The following is a 19,191-nucleotide window of genomic DNA, read 5'->3' on the forward strand; positions in this document are numbered from 1 at the left end:
GGCAGGGAGCGGGAACGGGGCGGACAATGTGCGGCGGCGCCGGCGCCGCTTCCGGCTGCGGGCGGAAGCTGGGGCGGGGAGCGGCGGGCGATTCCCCGCGCGGGTTTCTCTGCGGTGGGGAGTGTCGGGGCCGGGCCAGGAGGTGCGGGACCGGGGGCACGGGCCGGGGGGCTGTGGGGACGTGTGGGGCCGGGCCAGGGCTGTGGGGCAGCCGGGGGCGCAGCGCCGGGCGGTGCCTTGGCCACGCCGCCCCCGCGGGCAGGGGCACGCAGTTGCTCCCCGACCCCCATGAAGCTGCGGGACGTCCCGTCCGCCTGCCCGTCCCTGTGGCGCTGCCTGCCGTGCCCGCCGGCCGAGCTGCGCCTGGACTTGGTGCTCTCCTCGGGACAGAGCTTCCGGTGAGCCGGCCCGGAGCTCTCGGGCATCCCCCGGCCCAGCCCGTCGCGTCCAAGCTGGCCACAAGCCCCCCCGTGTGCGACAGGTGGTGGGAGAGCAGCCCGGGGGCCTGGACGGGTGTGCTAGAGGGCCGCGTCTGGACGCTACGGCAGGACGGGGATCGGCTCTGGTACACGGTCTACGGCCAGGAGGATGAGCACAAGGAGGAGGAGGAGCGGGATGGGTGCCCCGCCAAAGCAGCGAAGCTGGACGTCGCAGAGACGGACCGGATCCTGCGCGACTACTTCCAGCTGGACGTGGGGCTGTCGGCCCTGTACCGTACCTGGGCGGCGGCCGACCCCCTGTTCCGCAAGGTGGCCAATGATTTCCCAGGTGAGGCGGCCCCACGGAGCTGTAAGGGACGGCCATGGCACCTGCCCGGCGTCCCTCACCGCATCCTGCCCGCAGGGGTGCGGGTGCTGCGGCAGGACCCAGTCGAGTGCCTCTTCTCCTTCATCTGCACCTCCAACAACCACATTTCCCGCATCACTGCCATGATCGAGCGCCTCTGCCAGGCCTTCGGCCGCCGCCTCTGCTGCCTCGATTCCCGGCCCTTCCATGCCTTCCCATCCCTCTCGGCGCTCACAGGTCCACCTCCACCCCGCTGCTGCCGCTGTCACCTTGCCGTGGCCTCGCCTGCGCCCACTCACCTTCCTCTGCTGTGCCCCCGCAGGCGCTGATGCCGAGGCCCGGCTGCGGGCGCTGGGCTTTGGGTACCGGGCCAAGTTTGTCAGCGGGAGTGCGCGGGCCATCGCTGAGGGGCTCGGCACCGAGGGGCTGTGCCAGCTCCGCACCGTGCCCTATGCCGAGGCCAGGAGGGCGCTGTGCGCCCTGCCTGGTGTAGGTGCCAAGGTGGGTGCCCGGGCGGGGGTGGGACAGGGAGCAGAGACCAGCATTGGGGGCTGACTGGGTGCTGCTGGTGGCAGGTGGCCGACTGTGTCTGCCTGTTGTCCCTGGACAAGGCGGAGGCGGTGCCGGTGGACACCCACGTCTGGCACATCGCACGGCAGCGCTACGGCGTGGCACTGGGCGGCAAGAGCCTCACCCCTCGGGCCTACCAGGAGATCGGTGAGGGCAGGGCTGGATCCTGCGTGGGACCCTCAGGGCTGGTGGATACTGCAAGTGTACTCCCATGTTGGCCTTCACACTCTCTCCGCAGGTGACTTCTTCCGGGGGCTGTGGGGCCCTCGTGCCGGCTGGGCACAGGCAGTGAGTACCCCCCTTCCTGGCACCCCCACCCCCCACCCCATGCCCCTGCCATGCCCACCCCATTATCTCCCCACTCCAGGTCCTGTTCTGTGCCGACCTCCGCAAGGGTCAGAAGCCAGCCTGCAGCCAGCATCAGGACTGGAAGAGCTGAGGCTGGGGCAGATATGGGGGTGGGCTCCTCTAGGGAACACGCCAGGAGGAACAGTGACTTGAGTGGGACACTGCGCCTGCTGCCAGCCTGGGATGGATGGGTGTGGCCAACTGCCTGTCACCTGCCCACTGTGTGCATGGGGGAAGCTGCTGCCCTGGGCAGTGAAGCTGGGGCGGGTCAGGGCTGTGTCCAGCTTCTTCAGTGCAGAGCTGAGCCAAGCACCTTTGGCCTCTTGCCTTTATTACAAGCAATAAAATAGAAACATCCATTTGGAAAATTGTCCTTGAACATGCTGGGGTTGGGGGTGTGGGACAGTGCCAGGCCAGGTGTGGAGGGAGGGAAGGGGTGTGGGAAGGGGCCTGAGACAAAGCCCCAAGCTGGGGGGCTCTGTGGTGTGCTCCTGCCCCAATGCAGGACTCTGCTGTGAGGCTGCAGTGGGGGCAGCTCCACATAACCAGGACAAGCTGAGCAGGTTGCCTCCACACTGTCTCCCCTGGTCCTGCACTGCACAGCCCCTCACCCCACATGGTGCCCATGGGGGGCTGGATTCCCCTGGGCCCCCTTGGGGGCAGCTATGTGGGGCTGTGCTCAGTCTGGTGGGAGACGCTGAGCTCTGCTTGTGGGTGAGCGCCCACACTCTGATCCTGCAGAGAGGAACAGGGTGAGATCCAGGTGGCAGCCCCGAGGGGTGTGGGATGGGGATAGGGGGTTTGGGGCTCACCATTGCTGGTCCCCCCGACCAACCGTTCGCCGGGGCTGGTGGGAGTTGTCTGCCCTGGGATGTCCTGGCTGGTTCCCAGCTGCAGCTTTCTCATGTGTCTCACCACCGCCGTGGCGTTGAAAGCTTGCTACTGACCCCACAGTGTCCATCAGCTGGTATGGGGTGCCTGAGGGGCTGCTGCACCCCCTAACACCCACCAGCACCCCGCACTCACCTTCCACTTGCTCTTTGCGAAATTCTTCTTGATCTGTTCACTCACTGACTGGTGGATGTTCTTGTCCAGGGCTGTGTCCCCGGCAATCCTGGAGCAAGATGGAAGTCAGCAAGGGCTCTCCTATCCCATGGCTGCTGTGGGGTGAGCTGGAGAGGGGAGCAGACAGCAAAAGCTCTCCCCATTACCAGGGATGCTGCAGGGCTTGCTCGCAGGTGAATCGCTTGCCAGGGTCCTTCTCCATCAGGTGCTGGATAAAATCCTTGGCTGGGACAGAGCATGGAGCAGCTGTGAGTGCCTTTGTCCACCATTCCTCTGGGTACTGTGAAGCTGCACCAGGCTCAAAGGCCCCGCTGCCCTGGTGGTCCCAGCTCACCTGAGTCCGAGATATCATCCCAGTAGGGTGAGTCAAACTCATACTCGGCCCGCAGGATCTGCTCGAAGAGCTTGGCATCATTTTCATCATAGAAAGGGGGGTAACCACAGAGCCTAGGGGGGCAGTGGGGAGGGGGCTGCTGGTCCCAAGCAGCCCAAAAGTGCCAGGCCCCCAGGAGGGGAAGGGAGTGGGAGGCGGGATACATACAGGATGTAGGCAATTACTCCAATGGACCAGCAATCCACTGCTTTGCTGTAGGGCTTCTGTGCCAGCACCTCAGGGGCTGAGGGGGATGGCAGCGGTGAGGGGGGACCCCAACCTGTGGGGGAATCCCAACCCCACACCTAGGGTGGTGGCAGCCCATTGTAGGCGCTCACCCACATAGCCAGGGGTGCCACAGGCTGTGGACATGACACTGCCACAGCCCTCAATCTTCGACAGCCCGAAGTCGCTGATCATGATCTTGGAGTCCTCATCCATGCTGTAATAGAGCAGGTTCTCAGGCTGCAAGAAGAGGAGGGTAGAGGGAAGGGTGACACTGGGGTCTCCTCCCGCCACCACCATGACAATGCTGTGAGTGTCCCCCCTCAACTGCTCACCTTCAGGTCACGGTGGACGATACCCATGTCATGCAGGTATTTGACGGCATCGAGGATCTGCCGGATCAGGGCGCTGGCATCCCGCTCAGTGTAGAAGCCCTTCTCCACAATGCGGTCAAAGAGCTCCCCCCCTGAGACCCTGCAGGGATGGGCAGCACCCGTCAGCACGGCCCCCCCGCCCCTCTGGAGCCCCCCAGCGTCACTCACAGCTGCATGATGAGGTAGAGGTGGGTGCCACTCTCATAGATGTCATCCAAGGCCACAATATTGGGGTGCTTGATTCTGTGGGGGGAGGCACAAGGAGGTGGTGAGAGGGCACCGGGCTGCCCCCACCCCAGCCCCCAGGAGACAGGGAGCAGCCAGGCTCCGTGCCACAGCTCATCATGTGCCACTGGCTATTTTGGGCACTGGCAGTAACATGCGGCAATGAGTGCTGGCAGTGGGGGGCTGTGCCGGGTGTGGGGGGGCACAGAGTGAAACCCCCACCCTGGTGCTGGGACGGCCCCTACTTGTGGAGGACGACAATCTCATTCTCAATGCTGGTCTCCTTTCCCTCCAGTGCCTTCTTGGCAATGCACTTGATAGCCACGAGCTTCCGCGTCGCCTTCTCCTCCGCCAGGACCACCTCAGAGAAGGCCCCCCTAGGGAGGGTGAGGGATGAGCAGGGCACGGGAGCCACCAGCTGGAGCTGCCGATGCCGCCATGCCATGATTGTCATGGCGACAGGCAGAAAGTCCAGCTATTTATAGGAGAAAAGCAAGCAGGAGCGGCCCGCTGGGATGGGCGGACATGGACCCTGCCAGCGATAGGATGCCTGGCGCCCTCCGGCCTCCCAGTGTGGCTGCACCATCCCCATATCAGGCAGGATAAGGCTGTGATCTTGCCGAGGTCAAGCTGTGCTGGGGCTGAGCCCCCGTGTGGGTTGCAGTAGCCCTCTGCTGTGCCATCGTGTAGCACCCCGGGCCACCCAAGAGCCAGCCAGAACTGTTGGCAGTGCCCAGGTGGGGAAGAGACAGGAGTGACAGGCAGTGTGTTTGCACTGCGTCGGGCCCTAAGCCTTGACGTAATTAACCTGTTAATCCAGTCTAAGAGCCTTACGGTGCCGTAGGCATCACCGGGAAGCCCTCTGCCAGCCAGGGGACCACCCTCAGGTACCCACAGCACAGGGAACCAGCCAGCACCAGAGGGAGGTGGTACCTGTGCCCCACAGCATGTCCCCTTGTATGCAGGTCCCACCTTGGGCCAGTTTTTGAGCTGGTTCCACATGGCAGGTCACTGCCACATGGCAAAGCCCGAGGGGCCAGACCCATCACCACGAGTGGGCTGTGACTGGTGTGTCACCCCAGTCTGCGACTCACGTGCCCAGGACATCTCGAAAATCATAGATCCGCTGAATATCCTCGATCCTCTTCTTCCAGCTGGGCCCATCCTGCCCTAGCGGCATGGTGCCCTGTGGGGCCACCCACTCCCACCTGTGACACGAGTGGGGACAGGTTGTCAGCGTGCTGGGATGGCATGGGGACACGGGGGGGACAGGGTGCTACGGGGAGGTGGTTATCATCGTGGGGTGATGGGAACAAGCTGTGTCGACGCAGGAGTTTTGGCGTAGATTGCCCCAGTGGAGAAACGTGCGGGGACCCTCCCGATGCCCGCCCATGGGGCGGGTGCGGGGCGGGCAGGCAGCAGGAGGGCTCCAGACACACGCGTAGGTGCACGGGGGCTCCCCACCGCCATTCCCCACGCCCGCCAGCTGGCACAGCCGCGCCGGGCGGGACACGAGTGGGAGCGGAGCTGCGTGGCGCGGGTGATGCGCACCTCCGCCGCCGCTACTCGGTGTCACGCGTGGGCACGACCTCCGCGCGTGGGCACGCCGCCCCCGCCCCGCCCCGCCCTTACCGACAGCCCCGGCCCCGGGCCCCGCGGCGGAGCAGCGGCGACTCCTCCCGGCGCGGCGCCGCCGGACAGCGCTGACGTCACGGTGAGGGGCGGGCAGGCGCGCGGCCGCTGCCAATGGGAGGGGGCGGTTTGGCCGCGGGGGGAAGGCGGGAGGACACGCGTGACCGCGGGCGCGCGTGGACACGCGGGAAAGGCGCGGGGAGGGCGGACAGCGCGGTGCGGCATCGGCCCGTGCATCTGCGGTGGGGATGCGAGGGCATTCCTTGGGTAGACACGAGGGAAGCACACGCGTGGAGTTGCAGGACAGGCCCAGCCCCGCCACTCCTCGCCCCCCTCCCCCGACTGAGCGCAGCACCAGCAGGACCCACCCGCACAGACGGGCAGGGCTGACCCCCATGACGTCCTCAGTTGTCACCACACCATCACCAGCACACGGCTGCCTTTATTGCCTGTGCTCGCGGCAATAGAAACCACCGGTACATGGAGAGCTCGGCCACCCACCCACCGGGACCCCCACCCCTCCAGCCCCTTCCCCTCCCCACTCCCCCAGGTCCACCCGTGGGGGCTGGAATCTCCCCCTGCCCCACATCACAGAGAGGGACAGGGGGCCGTGGGAACTGCATCATCACATCTAGCCCCTGCAGTGACCTGGCTGATGTCACCCGAATAACGGGAGTGCAGGGGGGACATGGGAGTGGAAGCCACCAGCCGGGGTGGGGGTGTTCAAGGAAGGGACATCTGCAATTCCACAAGATGCCCAGCTTGGATCAGTGACAGCCTCACACAGGGAGGGGACAGCAGCTGGGCTCCTTCATCCAGGTAGGGAGGCTGAGCAGACAGGGCATGGGGGAGGCCAGTTCCATCCTGTGGTGGCAGGGCTCAGGCAGGGCAGCCCCCTGAGGATGAGGTCCACACAGAGTGGGGGGTCCTTGGTCCCTGCTACCCATCCAGCAGCTTGAGGATGCTCTCCCGCTCCTTCAGGGTCTTCCAGGCCTGGTCCTTCTCCTTTTTGGTGGGCGTGCGCTTCTTCTGCCGGGCAGCCATGATCTTGCGGAATGCATCCATCACCTCGTTGTCAGCCATGCGGACACGCTGCCGCAGCTCCTGCCGGTGCAGCTCCTCCTTGGCCAGCCTGGGGGGCACAGGGGGGGTCAGTCCCTGCGGGGCAGCCCCCGGCCTGCACCCATCCCTGCCGCTCACTCTCACCGCAGCAGCTCGTGCTTCTTGGTGCGGTTGTGTGCGCTGAGCGCCTTCAGCTCCGCCTGCCTCTTGCGTAGCTCGGCCAACACCTCATCCTCCGAGTCCTCAGCCGGACGGTCCTCTGACTCCAGCAGGCCCTGGGCCACCAGCTCCTCCTTGATCCGCCCCTCCAGCGACTTGGTGTGAGGGACACTGCCAGGGTGGAGAGTGGCTGCTGCCCACCACTGACTCCCCATGACTCACGGTGGCAGGGAGCCAGCAGCGTGCTTGGAGCACCCACGGGCAGTGCTGAGCTCTGGGCCCGCCTCAGCTGCTCACCTGAAGGGCTTGTTCTGGCTGCGGGGAGATGTGCCAGCACCGTCAGCTCCTGAGTCCTTCCCAGTGATCTCAGGGATGGGGGAGTCCTCAACAGGGGAGATGATGTTCTCCTAGCAAAGGGAGCACAAGGGAAGGGTTACAATGCTGGGTCTTGGCAGCAATGCCCCAGAGTGCCAGGCCACCACCAATGGCATGGTGCCATTGCAGTCCCTCACCTCCACAAGGGCCTGCAGGAGACGCTGGGTCAGGGGACCAAAGGGACAGCCATCCTCTGGCTGCTCATGCTGGGCTTCTGACTTCTTCAGGAGGGCATCAACATCTGGGAGGAAGCGGGAGAGGGAAAAAGCAACCCCAAAGGCAGAGATGAGCAGTGGGGCAGGGCAACCTCAGCCTTTCTTGGGCTTGGCTCCACTGGGCACAAGCACTCCCAGACCCTCTGGGCAAAGGCAGGGGTGGGATTGGGGCACCTTTAGTGTCCAGCTCAGTCAGCGGCCCCAGGACACCCTTCTTCTTGTCGGCAGCAGCTGCTGCCCGGGCTCCATCCTTCTGCTCCTCCAGCAGGTCCTCTTGTGCCCAACGCTGGGAGTAATGCTTCCCCAGTGGTGGGATCTGCAAGAGCAAGGCTCAGCACAGCTCCTGGAGCCTCTGCCTTGCCTCCCACCACCCCAGTGCCACAGCAGCATCACAGGCAGGAACAGTCACTGTGAGGTGCTAGAGGGGATGGTGGAGAGAGGGCAGAGATAGTGGCTTAGGAGCTTTTCACCTTGTAATGCTCAGCCTCATCCTCTGGTGGCTTGAGCAGCTCCTCCAGGACTCTGACCTCCTCGTTGGTGAGATCAGCACAGTACGGCTCCACCGATGCCCAGAACCTGCGAGGATGGATGAACTGTGAGAGGGAGCTGCAGGGGAGCACGTGGAAGGTGACACATGTCCCCTTCCCCCTGTGGCCCCTCTTCTCTTGGGCTAGAGGCAGCCCTTGTGCCATGGGCTCCAAGGAAGGAGAAAGATGATCTCAGTGCCTCCCAACACCCACACACCTGTTTGGAGCATCATTTTTGGGGATGCGGGGCACATCAATGGGATCATCCTGGAACTCATATTCCTGGATCTTGGGCTGCAGGTTCTTGGACTTGGGCCGCCCAGGCCCAGGCCCAGTCCCATGGCCCCCTTTCCCCTCCAGCTTCTGCTTCTTGGGCTTCCCATGTTTTACAGATGTGCCCACATCGTGGTCCTTGCTCAGCTTCAGGAACCGCCGGTCGCCCTTCTTATCCTGCCAGTCCGTCAGGATCTGGAAGAAAGTGATGTCCCATAAGGTGCTGTGCCCAGTGCTGGGCAGGGGCAGACCAGAGGCCGCCCTTTGGTGGGAAGAAGCCAAACAGAGAGTCTGTCCCTGACCCAGCGTGGCCCCAGCACCTGTGTCTCAGCCTCCAGGACACGAAGGCGGCGGCTGGCAGAGGACAGCAGCGTCTCCAGCTCCAGCTGCAGCGTGTCCAGCTCCTCGATGCCGATGCCATCGTCCTCCGAGCGGGCCAGCACGGCCGTGTACCGGGGGCACACTTTCACGTGGTCCACCGACTTGAAGTCATGGAACTGCAGCGGGCAGTCCTTCAGCTCGCTCATGGCGATGGGGACCGGGCACCGAGTGGGCTCTGGGGGACCGACGGGCGCACGAGGGAGCCGGGGACAGGGGAAGCCGGGAGGGAAGGGAGTGCAGTGGGGGGCTACGGAGGGTCGGGGGGCATCGAGGCTCTGCGGAACCCGGGGTGAGGATCACCAGGGCGCTGAGAGGAACGTGGGGAGAATCACCGGGGCGCTGAGGGAACAGGGCGGGGGGGATCACCGAGGCGCCGAGGAACCCGGTGGGGGGGATCACCGAGGGGAAGCGAAGGGAGATCACCGGGGGGCTGCGGGGACGAGGCGGGGGCGGCCCCGGGGCGCAGCGGAGGCCGCGGGGCCGGGTCTGGGCCGGGCGCCCCTTCCGGCCCCGCGGGCGCCCCGCCCCGCGCTCCCCATTGGCCGCGCCGCGCCCCGCGCAGCCGCTCATTGGCCCAGCCCGCCCTCCATCTCCCTTCCCTAATATGGAAGCACTGACAGGCCCGTACCAAGCGCGGCAGGGCGCGGGGGGAGCTGCGCGAAGTCTCGCCGCCGCCACCCGGCTCCGTGCCGCGGGGGGGCCAGGCCGCAGGGCGGGAGCCTCCCGCCGCCCCCCCTCCCTCCCGCCGCAGTGGGAGGTGCCGCGCATCCCGGAAGAGGTGATCAGCCACTTCCGCCTGCCCGGACCGGAGCGCCGCTGCCACCATGGTAGGGCGGGGGGCGCCCCGTGAGGGGAGGCGGCAGCGGGGAGGCCGGGGAGGGTCGGAACCGGGGCTGGCCGAGTGAGCGGAGCTGAGGGGGCTGCGGGCTGCTGGTCGGGGGCTGGGGCAGGGGCGGAGGGCGAGACCCGACCCCCGGGCTCCGATCGGTGGTCTGATGCTCCGCCGTGTCCCCGCAGACTGCCACGCTGCGCCCGTACCTGAACGCGGTGCGCGCCACGCTGCAGGCCGCGCTGTGCCTGGAGAACTTCTCCTCTCAGGTGGTGGAGCGGCACAACAAGCCTGAGGTGGAAGTCAGGTACGGGGGCGGGAGGGGACCCGAGGGGAGCCCTGCGGAGCCCTGGTTCCCCGCCTGGGGGCTGCTGGCCCGTTACTGCCGTGCGTTGGGCATCCCCCAGCCCTCAGGCACGGTGCCGGCAGGAAGCTGCGGGGAGGAGGAAGGGGGTCTTGCTTGGGACCGAGGGAGCGTCTGCCCTGAGGAGGAGCATCCTCGGGACGTGGGAGCATCGTGTAGCAAAATTCTCACAACCCCGTGGTTCCCTGCGGCTCCCTTTCCCTGTTTCTTTCTGAGTCACTCCTGCCCTCCCTCCGTTCGCAGGAGCAGCAAGGAGCTGCTGTTGCAGCCGGTGATCATCAGTAGGAACGAGAAGGAGAAGGTCCTCATCGAGGGCTCCATTAACTCTGTGCGCGTCAGCATCGCGGTGAAGCAGGTGAGGGGGGGGGTTGGGCAGAGGGCTGGCGGCTCAGCCTGTGGGAAAGCCTCACTTCCCTTTTCTCTCTCCAGGCCGATGAGATCGAGAAGATCTTGTGCCACAAATTCATGCGCTTTATGATGATGAGGGCTGAGAACTTCTTTATCCTGCGCAGGAAACCTGTTGAGGTGAGGTGACAGGGAGGGGACAGAGCTACTCCTGGCTCTGCTCCTAGCACTGGGATGTGAGCCTGCATGGCCAGCGGTTTGGGTGCTAAGCCCTAGGGAGCTTCTCTCTTGTGCAGGGTTATGACATCAGCTTCTTGATCACGAACTTCCACACGGAGCAGATGTACAAGCACAAACTGGTGGACTTTGTCATCCACTTCATGGAGGAGATTGACAAGGAAATCAGTGAGATGAAACTCTCTGTCAATGCGAGGGCCCGCATCGTGGCAGAGGAGTTCCTTAAGAATGTGAGACTCTGAAATGGGAGGAGGGGTGTCTGATTTTGGGAGTGGGGTGTGGGGTCAAAGCCAGTGTGGCCCTTTTGCCCAGCGCCCCCCAGTCCCATTAGTGTTGACAGGGTGACATCCTGCCCAAGGAACCTCTTGGGGACAAGGAGGAGGGGATGCCAAAAGCACTTGTATCCCCTTTGCTCATGAAGTGCCAGCTTGTGAGACTCCCCCCAGAGCTTGCTCAGTGGCAACAGCAGCCTGGGGGGATGAGACCCTTCTGGTGGGTGCTGAGATGGATGTGCAGTGCCTGGGGAGGCAGTGGGAGAAGCTGAGCACCGATCCCTGGCAGCAGTGGCCATCCTCTGTATCCCTGGTGCCGGGAGGGTGGTGAGGGTTCTCGGAGCGCTGCCAGCAGGGACTGACAGCTGTGTGTTTTCTCTCCAGTTTTAGGCCGTGGTGCAGGACCCCGTGGCTCCCCTGTGCTTTTGCCCACCGGGCACTGTGCCTGTGCCTGCTCCCGTTTCTCGAGGACCGCCGGGCGGGGCCGGGCCCTGCCCGCCCCTCTCTGGGCTGGGTGGGAGCAGCCCCCGCTCGCGGCAGCGCGGCCCCGGCCGCTGCCCCGTCTTGTCTTGTTTTTTAAATGGTCTTGTTTGCTGTATCCGCCGCCTCCGTCTCCTCCCTCCCGCCGCTCTGGGCCATGCTGGGGGATGGGGGGAGGGCACTGTGGGCCTGGGGGGCAGATCGTGGAATGGGAGCAGGATGTGGAACTGGAGGGGCAGTGTGGCAACAGCAAACAGTGGGGTCAGCCCTGATGGTGTGTGAGGGGCCATGCGGCGTGTCAGGAGAGTATGAAAAGACTTGAAGGCGACCTGGGGGCAGCAAGGGGCTTGGGGTGTGGGGCACAAAAGGATTTCAGGCAGGGTGCGAGGTTTGAGTGGGGGATGGCTGCCTGTGGGCATAGGAGGCTGTTTGTGTCCACCCTCCTGTGCAGTGGAGCCATTGTGGTGGCTGGAGCTGGGGCGGTGACATCACAGCAGTGTTGGGGTTGAGGGATCTACATCCTGCATTCTGGTATCAGTGGCACTGGGGTTTAGAGGCCATGTCCTGTGCTGGATTCCGACTTTGCCCACCAGGACAGGGTAATAGAACAACCCACTGGGCACAGAGGAGGAAGAGCCACCCACAGCTCCCTTCTCTCTCAGGCTATCATGGGACAATGTAAGACAGAGAGCAGCACTGCAGGCACACAGCCCCCCAGATGGGAACAGCACTTGAGTAAGGTACACTCCAGCCCCCCCACAGCCCAGCAGGCTGGGAACAAGGGCTCAGTGGGGCATCCTGGGACTGTGCAGTGCACCAGGGACACTGGCACAACGTTCAGCAGGTCAGAGACTGCCCTTTCAAGGGCCCGAAGGTTGGTCAGGCAGAAGCAGGCAGGTCAGTGCTTTCTACCTCTCTATGCCTGCCCTGTGGGACTGGGGGCATGGGGACAGTGGGCTCAGACAGGGCTGTCCTCACAGGGCACTCAGCAGCAACCACCACCAGCCACCAGGTTGGCTGCTGGCCCTCACTTAAGCTTGAGCAGCTCAAGAAGGCCAAGCTGCATGTGGACATAGCCATTAAGGTGAGGGACCTGATTTCACACCCTTCAAATGCCACCTGCTTGCATTTATTGCATTTCTGGCTCAGGAGAGCTAAGCCAGAGAAACCAGGAGTGGGGCAGGCTGAGCCCACTGGTCTCTGCACAGGAGAAGAAGATCTTCACGGTACAGGGCCCCTACCCCATCATCCGCCGTGAGCTGCGAGCCCAGGGCTGGGTGGAGAAGAAGCTCCCCGGCATGGGCAGACAGCTGGAGCAGCATCATGGTGACCAAAACAAGCAGCAGCTGGAGACAGGGCCAAGTACTGGTGGTGGTGGGCAGAGGGAGGCACTGCTGAACCCACATGGTGGGGCACAGCCTTTTCTGGGCACCACAGACCCCCTGCACAACCCATGGCTACCTGCTGAGAAGGAGGAAGAGCAGTGTGATGAGGACTCCAACGGCATCCATGACCTCATGGTTAGCAGAGAGGGCTGGGGCTGAGCTCTGCCACTGCCCCCAGCACAGTTCCCCTGCGACCCCCAGCCATGGGTGCAGCCTTGGACAAGGGATGAGGGTGGGACAGGGGCTCTGTGTCCCACCCTGGCTTCCTCCCTCTGCCAGTCCTACCTGGTGCGGGACCGGTTGCCAAACTTCATCTGGACCAACTTCCTTGATGCCACTGATGATGAGCTGCTGCAGCAGGACAACATAGTGAACCACTATGCCCGGGGGGATGCATTCACCACCAAGGTGGGAGGCTGCAGCCCTTGGGGAGGGAGATGGGGTCCAGTAGGGACTGACAACCTCCTCTGAACAGGAGGGGTTGTGCCTCAGCCTGCAAAACCTGCCGTGGATTGAGCAAGCTGACCCCAACACCTTCTTTCCCGGTGCTACCGGCTGGGGATCATGGATGAGCAAGAAGCTTTCATTGGTGAGCTGAAGGCTGTTGCCGTCCTGCCCCTCCTTGTGCTCCCACTCCTCCAATGTCCTGTGCAGGACTGGCTGGGGATGATGCCTCCTTCTTGCAGAGGATTTCCGCCTGACACCAGCACGCAGCCTGCTCAAACTGGCCCTGGAGGAGGCTGGGGACAGGCCAGTGAGTACTCGGCAGGTCCCAAACTCGGCCAAGGGAGCAGGTGAGTACGTGGAGCTGGAGCTGGGGGTGATGGCAGAGAGTAGAGTTAGGGACAACTGATGGCTGAGCTTGGAGGCACAGCCTCTGCTCGTGGCTGTGGTCTGGGATTCTCCACTCCCTTCTACTGGCCCACCTTATAGGTGCTCTGCTCCCCACCCCATCCCCATGCACCCAAAGCCAACCATCCCACAGGGAGGCTCTGGCCCCAAGGCTGGCACAGGAGTCATGTCTCTCACCCCAAGCATTCCACAGCACAGCCAGGCTCCCCCCTGTACCCCTAGCTGGTGGAGGAAGCTCTGGAGGTCTGTAAGCAGCACCTGGGCGTTCTGCAGCACCAGGACATCGACAGGAGAACGCCGTCCCCCTGCAGGACGTGCATTGACTGGAAGCACTTCCTGCAGCGATACTACCGTGTGGCACAGTGAGTGCTGAGTGGGATGTGGGGCACCGTGGCAGGGCTGATGCTGAGGCCCCCTTTACCCCCACAGTGAGGGGGTAGGGCTGGTGCTGACCAAGCAGCAGCGGAAGGAGTGCCAGAACATGCTGCGGAACCTGGCAGAGCAGCTGCCCCAGCTTGACATGGAGGGCAAGTTCAACATCTGGATCCTCAAGCCTGGTGCTGAATCCCAAGGCAGGGGTAAGGCTGGGGAAAGTGGGTAGCACACAGAAGCTCCCCATTTAGGAGGGGTCTCACAACCACTGTGTTCCCAAGGGATCGTCTGCACGACACGGCTGGAGGAGGTGCTGCAGCTGGCATGGAGCTCCACAGCACCCTCGGTACACGTGGGCAGATGGGTGGTACAGAAGTACGTGGAGCGGCTGCTGACCATTTTCAGCACCAAATTCGACATCCGGCAATGGTTTGTTGTGACTGACTGGAAGCCACTGACCGTCTGGTTCTACCGAGACTGCTACCTGCGCTTCTGCTCCCAGCCCTTCTCCCTGTGTCACCTGGAGCGGTGAGTGCCCCCCAGCTCCCCAAACCCCAGCACCCTGGCACCCCCTGACCCAGCCCCCCTCTCCCTGCCCCAGTGCCAGGCACCTCTGCAACGTCTCTGTCCAGAAGTGGTACAAGACGTCACCAGACCAGGACCCCCGTGTGCCCCGTGACAAGATCTGGTCAAATAAGCAGTTCCAGGAATACCTGGCACAGCTGGGGCAGGCAGATGCTTGGCACCAGGTGCTGGTGCCCGGCATGAAGGCGGCAATCCTGAGTGCTCTGCGCAGTGCCCAGGACCAGATGCGCTTCCGCAAGGGCAGCTTCGAGCTCTATGGGGCTCACTTCCTTGTTGGGGAGGACTTCCAACCCTGGCTGCTGGAGATCAATTCCTGCCCCACCATGAGCCCCTTCTCAGCAGTGACCCGGCGGCTCTGTGCCAACGTCCAGCGGGACATGCTGTGCCTCGTGCTTGACCGCAAGGACAAGCCCACCTCTTCCATTGGAGTGTTTGAGCTCATCTACAAGGAGGTAGGCTGTGGGGACGGCGGGCAGACACCGCCCAGGCGCCCTGAGCCCACACTCCCTGCTGTCTCCCTGCAGGCAGCTGTGCCCAAGCCTCTGTCAGAGCGTGTGAAGCTGATGGTCAAAGGCTGCTCCCTGAAGAATCCCCAGCCAGCAGCGCAGCAAACCCAGGAGAAGCCCCACACCCCTGTGTACCCAGGGGCCACAGCCACCCATGTATTCAAGCAAGCACAGCATCAATTCCTCACCATTGTGCGTTGTGTCCCCAAGCTCCTCCTGTCACCAGGGAGCAGAAGCACCCAGGTGCCCCAGAGAGCACGGGCTCGACCTCCTACAAAGGTGCCCAGTGCCTTCAGGTCAACTGTGTCCCCAGGGAGCACAAGCACCCAGGTGCCCCACAGAGCACGGCAGGGATCTCCTACAACAGTGCCCAGTGCCTCCAAGCCATCTGTGTCCCCAGGGCGCAGAACCACCCAGCTGACCCCGCCCAGAACAGCAACACGGAAGCTGCTTGCTCTGGAGCAACTGCTCCAGAGCCACTGCTCTTCCCCCAGCTCCGATGCCCCAGCACCACCAAAGCCTCGGGTCTCCTCTGTTGGGTGCAGGCTTGGTCACCTGCCTGGGCAGCCCCAGCCTGCACAGCCCCGGATCAGTGGCTGTCCCCTGGACTGGGTGCCTGTGCCACCACCCCGGGAAACCCCCAGCAACCCCTGGTTATCCCAGGGTTATGCACGCTCCACTCCTGCCAAGCCCCTGCAACAACCTCGGTCTACACAGAGCACCAGGACCCCGTGCCTGGGCCAGAAGCACACAGCAGCACCCAATGGGATGCAGAAGACTCGGGACACTGACACACCCCCAGGAGTGGACAGCACTCTGCCTGTCCTTGCCCAGTCAACACTGCAGTACCCAGCTACTCCTCATCCTAAAGAGCTCCCACTGCTGTGTCGTGGTACCCACCTCCTCCCTCATGCACGCTTTAAAACAATTCTGTGATAAGGAATCTGTCTCGGACCTTCTGTGTGTGAGAATTGTGGGGAGGGCTAGGACTGCCCCTGGGATGGGGCTGTGGGTGGGAACAGGGGCTGCCAGGGCAGAGAGCAGGCAGGAAAAACTGCCTCTGCTCCTGCCTGTGGTCACCCCTGCCAGACAGAGCTGCGGTGGGTGATGACACTGCTGCATTCTAGCACTTGGAATCAGGACAGGCAAAGAGTGGTGGCAGGGCTGGTGCCCCAGCAATGCCAGAGGGAAAGCCAAGAGAAAGGCATCCTCTGTGTGCCAAGGAAAGAACTGAGTACTAAACCACGCAGGCAGCAGGGGGGGGATTTTAATGGGATGGCAGAGAGCAGAAGGGTGAAGTGGGTATCCCCCTGCAGAACCAGGGCTCCTAGTGCTCAGGAAGCCCCAGACAGTGCAGAGTGTGCTGGAAGTAGGGTGGTGGGGGGGCACAGAGGGGGCCCTCGGGCAGCACTAGCTCCTGCAGGTGGATGTGAAGTGGGAGGTGATGGACCTGCCGTGGAGAAAGCCCCAGCCGGGACAGCAACTCCTTGTCCAGTACCTGCAATGTGAGTGGACAGCTCAGTGGGATCACTGAGGGCTGTGCTGAATACCCCACCCAGCATCCACCTTGTCCACGTACCTGTGTGCGGGTCGGGGTGGTCTCAGGGGTCAGAAAGAAGGGCACTCCCAGCACCCTGCCCACATGGGAAGAGTGCTCATGGTCACCCAGGGCTGGGCACAGCAGCAGTGTCAGGTGCACCTGGAGCTGTTCTGGGAAGGCTGGCGAGGAACAGGGAGAAGGTGAGATTGCAGGGGTCAGAAAGCATGGCTGGTGTGGTGGAGGTGTTGAGGGGCCACTCACCCGTCCTGGGCTGGAGCTGGAGGAGGGCACAGCCCCCCATGGTGCTCAGCACTCGGTAGTGTGTCTGGGTGATCTTCACATCCTTCCTGGCCAGGCTGCGGCGTCCTGGGGCTGGCACTGGCACCACCTGCAGAGCACAGCCCTCAGCACTCCCTGGGGTATCCCCAGTGCCCCCAGCCCGCTGGCACCTCCTTACCATGGCTTTGTCCCCCTGCTGCTGCCAGCACAGGCCAGTGCAGATCTCACCCTCCACCTCTGCCGGGACTCCCACAGTGATGGCACTGCAGGGAAAGGTGGTGAGAAGGGGATAGGACCCCCATGCCACACGGCAGGGTCCCAAGGACTCACCGATATGTGGCAGGGTACTGGCCTCTCTGGCGAGCATTGGTGAAGAACTGCTGGAGCTTCTTAGTGGTGTGGTAGCAGCTGGACAGGAGGACAAGGCCAGAATATTCCCTGTGGGACATGGCTGCTTGAGACCTGGAGGGGGAAAAGCAACCCCAGCTCCACCCCAGGACCTCCAGCCTGGAACCTCCTACCAGACCTGGCCGGAGCCTTCACCACGTGGAGCTCAGCAGCGAGGCCCAGGCGTCGTCTCAGTGCCGGCAGCAGCGCATCCAGGCTCAGGTCCCCAGGGCGCCCTGGGGAGATGCTGGTGGATCAGCACCTGCTGAGCCCCCCACACAGACACCCCCAGCCCTGCACATGCCCCATTGCTGTCCTGTACTCACCCAGAATGGGGAGGCCTGGGGGCTTGCTCAGCGCTAGCAGGGCTCCTAGTGAGGGAAGTCTGGTCAGGATGTACCTCACTCACTGTCTCCCTTCCCCCGTTGTCCCCTGCCGCAGGTACCTTCCCGGTGCACCACGGAGCCCTCCAAGAGCCTCAGCGTCTCCTTGGGTCCCAGCAGCCGTCTCCACCTGCAGGGGATGGAGTGGGCAGGGGGACACAGGTGGGACTTCCCTCAGCCACCTACCCTGCACCCCACTCTGCGTGTCCATAAATCTCACCCACCACTGTCCACCCTCCTCTTCACGTGTCTCTGCACCCTCATGCTTCCCCAACTCCTGTCCTCACATCCGTAACCCCACAAGTACGTTCCCAATACCACAACCCCCCCATAACCCCAACCTCATAACCCCACTGTACCCACGCGTCCCCCACGGGCTCCCACAGCCCCCCCCGAGTGCGCAGCTCCAGGCGCCAGCACACCATGGGCGTGCACCCCGTGTACACACGCACCCTGTGTACCCACGCACTCCACCCACGAACGCACCCCTTGTATACACCGCTCCCGCCCCGGGCTGCCGGTCCCGGGCGCGCCAGTCCCCGCGCGGCGGCAGCGGCGGCGCTCCCGGTCCCCGCCATGGCGGCCCCGCCGCGCCTGCGCCGAGCGGTTCCGCCGGCATCCGGAGCCGGCGGCCGCGGCCATAGAGCAGCGGAAGCGCGGGCAGAGGGTCCCGCCCGCAGGTGCGGCACGGCGGGGAGCGGCGCGCCGGGCGTGTCGCCCGCGGGGGGGGTCACCCCGGGGATGTCCCGGAGGGCCGGGCGGTGACGGGGAGGGAGCCCCGGGGCTGTCGCTGTGGGAGGGAGGCCCGGGGGGGGGCTTGTGCCGGGGCTGCGCTGGGGAGACGGGCAGGGAGGCGGCCCCGCCTGACGCCGTGTCTCCCCAGGACAGCACCATGGCCTCCCGCGGGGGTCCCCGCGCCGCCGGCACCGATGGCAGCGACTTCCAGCACCGGGAGCGCGTGGCCTCGCACTACCAGATGAGGTAAGTGTCCCTTTTCCCGGGGTTCCGGGGGGGGACACGCCACCCCAGCAGGCCGTGATGGCCCCACACTCTCTCCGCAGCGTGACCCTCAAGTCGGAGATCAAGAAGCTGATCTACACGCATGTGGTCCTCTGGCTGCTGCTCCTGGCCCAGATGGTCGTGGGGCACCTCAAGCTGCTGCCCCACGACCAGGTGGCCATGCCCTACCAGTGGGAGTATCCCTACCTGCTCAGCATCCTGCCCTCCCTCCTGGGCCTCCTGTCCTTCCCCCGCAACAACATCAGCTACCTGGTACTCTCGATGATCAGCACCGGCCTCTTCTCCGTGGCTCCCCTCATCTACGGGGCCATGGAGATGTTCCCCATGGCACAGCAGCTGTACCGCCACGGCAAAGCTTACCGCTTCATCTTCGGCTTCTCGGCCGTCTCTGTCATGTACCTGGTGGTGGTGGTGGCCGCGCAGGTGCATGGCTGGCAACTCTACTACAGCAAGAAGCTGCTGGACTCCTGGTTTACTAGCACGCAGGAGAAGAAGAAGAAATGAGTGGGGCTAGGTGGGCTCCGTGAGGTGCTGAAGCTCTGCAGTTCAGTCCTGTGGGGCAGCGCTGGCGCAGCTCCGGTGGGTGGGGGATCCTCGGGGACTACGGGGTGGGGTGCCTGAGCCACACCACGGCCCCGGGCTCTCATGCAAGGGGGAGAACCCCTAGGACGGGAGCCGTGGAGGGTCCCTGGGATGCGTGCCCCTTCCTCCGCGTGTTGCTCTGTGGAAATAAAGCACCGTCCGCCCTCCCACGCGTGTCTGCGC

At 64.1% G+C, this 19,191-nt stretch overlaps 7 protein-coding genes across 9 annotated transcripts; 4 read left to right on the forward strand and 3 right to left on the reverse strand.

The window, feature by feature from the left end:
* Positions 1-11: 11 nt before the first annotated feature.
* Positions 12-2,028, forward strand: OGG1 (8-oxoguanine DNA glycosylase). Of its 2 annotated transcripts, none has more exons than XM_066195876.1 (7): positions 12-142; positions 482-768; positions 844-1,023; positions 1,109-1,287; positions 1,362-1,503; positions 1,595-1,644; positions 1,724-2,028. In XM_066195876.1, exons 1-7 carry the CDS (start codon positions 27-29, stop codon positions 1,793-1,795), a joined length of 1,026 nt encoding a protein of 341 aa, XP_066051973.1. In that variant the 5' UTR covers positions 12-26; the 3' UTR covers positions 1,796-2,028. The 2 variants fall into 2 exon arrangements, with proteins under 2 accessions (XP_066051973.1, XP_066051975.1); XM_066195878.1 differs by lacking the exon at positions 12-142 and adding an exon at positions 203-398.
* CAMK1 (calcium/calmodulin dependent protein kinase I) lies at positions 2,017-5,823 on the reverse strand. The gene is given in 13 exon segments (XM_066195875.1): positions 2,017-2,439; positions 2,517-2,643; positions 2,731-2,818; positions 2,916-2,994; positions 3,104-3,216; positions 3,311-3,386; positions 3,481-3,607; positions 3,703-3,841; positions 3,910-3,984; positions 4,212-4,343; positions 5,061-5,174; positions 5,599-5,618; positions 5,620-5,823. Coding segments are annotated over 13 exon segments (1,350 nt in total). The 3' UTR covers positions 2,017-2,383.
* A 197-nt stretch (positions 5,824-6,020) lies between these two features.
* TADA3 (transcriptional adaptor 3) lies at positions 6,021-9,097 on the reverse strand. Its single transcript, XM_066195836.1, has 8 exons — positions 8,530-9,097; positions 8,154-8,404; positions 7,880-7,985; positions 7,584-7,725; positions 7,332-7,435; positions 7,117-7,226; positions 6,805-6,990; positions 6,021-6,730 (listed from the first exon to the last, which is right to left on the reverse strand). Exons 1-8 carry the CDS (start codon positions 8,734-8,736, stop codon positions 6,538-6,540), a joined length of 1,299 nt encoding a protein of 432 aa, XP_066051933.1. The 5' UTR covers positions 8,737-9,097; the 3' UTR covers positions 6,021-6,537.
* A 225-nt stretch (positions 9,098-9,322) lies between these two features.
* On the forward strand, positions 9,323-11,235 carry ARPC4 (actin related protein 2/3 complex subunit 4). The gene is made up of 6 exons (XM_066195841.1): positions 9,323-9,417; positions 9,608-9,726; positions 10,027-10,138; positions 10,213-10,308; positions 10,425-10,595; positions 11,022-11,235. The coding sequence occupies exons 1-6, from the start codon at positions 9,415-9,417 to the stop codon at positions 11,025-11,027; spliced, it is 507 nt and encodes a 168-aa protein (XP_066051938.1). The 5' UTR covers positions 9,323-9,414; the 3' UTR covers positions 11,028-11,235.
* A 991-nt stretch (positions 11,236-12,226) lies between these two features.
* TTLL3 (tubulin tyrosine ligase like 3) lies at positions 12,227-15,753 on the forward strand. The gene is given in 10 exon segments (XM_066195679.1): positions 12,227-12,637; positions 12,782-12,910; positions 12,978-13,044; positions 13,047-13,091; positions 13,189-13,296; positions 13,548-13,716; positions 13,784-13,932; positions 14,008-14,254; positions 14,328-14,763; positions 14,836-15,753. Coding segments are annotated over 10 exon segments (2,676 nt in total). The 5' UTR covers positions 12,227-12,229.
* A 314-nt stretch (positions 15,754-16,067) lies between these two features.
* Positions 16,068-18,024, reverse strand: RPUSD3 (RNA pseudouridine synthase D3). Of its 2 annotated transcripts, none has more exons than XM_066195838.1 (9): positions 17,893-18,024; positions 17,469-17,536; positions 17,350-17,394; positions 17,163-17,259; positions 16,967-17,074; positions 16,815-16,899; positions 16,619-16,745; positions 16,397-16,536; positions 16,068-16,303 (listed from the first exon to the last, which is right to left on the reverse strand). In XM_066195838.1, the coding sequence occupies exons 1-9, from the start codon at positions 17,982-17,984 to the stop codon at positions 16,145-16,147; spliced, it is 921 nt and encodes a 306-aa protein (XP_066051935.1). In that variant the 5' UTR covers positions 17,985-18,024; the 3' UTR covers positions 16,068-16,144. The 2 variants fall into 2 exon arrangements, with proteins under 2 accessions (XP_066051935.1, XP_066051934.1); XM_066195837.1 differs by having other exon boundaries at positions 16,068-16,315; positions 17,893-18,020.
* On the forward strand, positions 18,001-19,175 carry JAGN1 (jagunal homolog 1). Its single transcript, XM_066195839.1, has 3 exons — positions 18,001-18,086; positions 18,290-18,387; positions 18,468-19,175. The coding sequence occupies exons 2-3, from the start codon at positions 18,299-18,301 to the stop codon at positions 18,928-18,930; spliced, it is 552 nt and encodes a 183-aa protein (XP_066051936.1). The 5' UTR covers positions 18,001-18,086; positions 18,290-18,298; the 3' UTR covers positions 18,931-19,175.
* Positions 19,176-19,191: the final 16 nt, after the last annotated feature.

The sequence above is a fragment of the Chamaea fasciata genome, unplaced genomic scaffold, assembly GCF_029207755.1.
Source record: "Chamaea fasciata isolate MVZ Bird 193981 ecotype frontalis unplaced genomic scaffold, bChaFas1.0.hap1 SCAF_13, whole genome shotgun sequence".
Lineage (NCBI taxonomy): Eukaryota > Metazoa > Chordata > Aves > Passeriformes > Sylviidae > Chamaea > Chamaea fasciata.

Bases quoted from the DNA above. Each gene is read 5' to 3' on its own strand.
- OGG1 (XM_066195876.1), top strand. From the start codon at position 27: ATGTGCGGCGGCGCCGGCGCCGCTTCCGGCTGCGGGCGGAAGCTGGGG. The intron at 143-481 runs GTGCGGGACCGG...CGTGTGCGACAG, and splicing joins TGTCGGGGCCGGGCCAGGAG to GTGGTGGGAGAGCAGCCCGG. The intron at 1,645-1,723 runs GTGAGTACCCCC...TCCCCACTCCAG, and splicing joins GTGCCGGCTGGGCACAGGCA to GTCCTGTTCTGTGCCGACCT.
- TADA3 (XM_066195836.1), bottom strand. From the start codon at position 8,736: ATGAGCGAGCTGAAGGACTGCCCGCTGCAGTTCCATGACTTCAAGTCG. The intron at 6,991-7,116 runs GTGAGCAGCTGA...CCACCCTGGCAG, and splicing joins AGCCAGAACAAGCCCTTCAG to TGTCCCTCACACCAAGTCGC. The intron at 6,731-6,804 runs GTGAGAGTGAGC...TGTGCCCCCCAG, and splicing joins AAGAAGCACGAGCTGCTGCG to GCTGGCCAAGGAGGAGCTGC.
- ARPC4 (XM_066195841.1), top strand. The intron at 9,727-10,026 runs GTACGGGGGCGG...CTCCGTTCGCAG, and splicing joins AAGCCTGAGGTGGAAGTCAG to GAGCAGCAAGGAGCTGCTGT. The intron at 10,309-10,424 runs GTGAGGTGACAG...TCTCTTGTGCAG, and splicing joins TGCGCAGGAAACCTGTTGAG to GGTTATGACATCAGCTTCTT.
- RPUSD3 (XM_066195837.1), bottom strand. From the start codon at position 17,984: ATGGCGGGGACCGGGAGCGCCGCCGCTGCCGCCGCGCGGGGACTGGCG. The intron at 17,537-17,892 runs GTGCGTTCGTGG...CATCCCCTGCAG, and splicing joins GGGAGCGGTGTATACAAGGG to GTGGAGACGGCTGCTGGGAC. The intron at 17,260-17,349 runs GTGAGTACAGGA...GCATCTCCCCAG, and splicing joins CCCAGGCCTCCCCATTCTGG to GGCGCCCTGGGGACCTGAGC.
- JAGN1 (XM_066195839.1), top strand. From the start codon at position 18,299: ATGGCCTCCCGCGGGGGTCCCCGCGCCGCCGGCACCGATGGCAGCGAC. The intron at 18,388-18,467 runs GTAAGTGTCCCT...CTCTCTCCGCAG, and splicing joins GCCTCGCACTACCAGATGAG to CGTGACCCTCAAGTCGGAGA.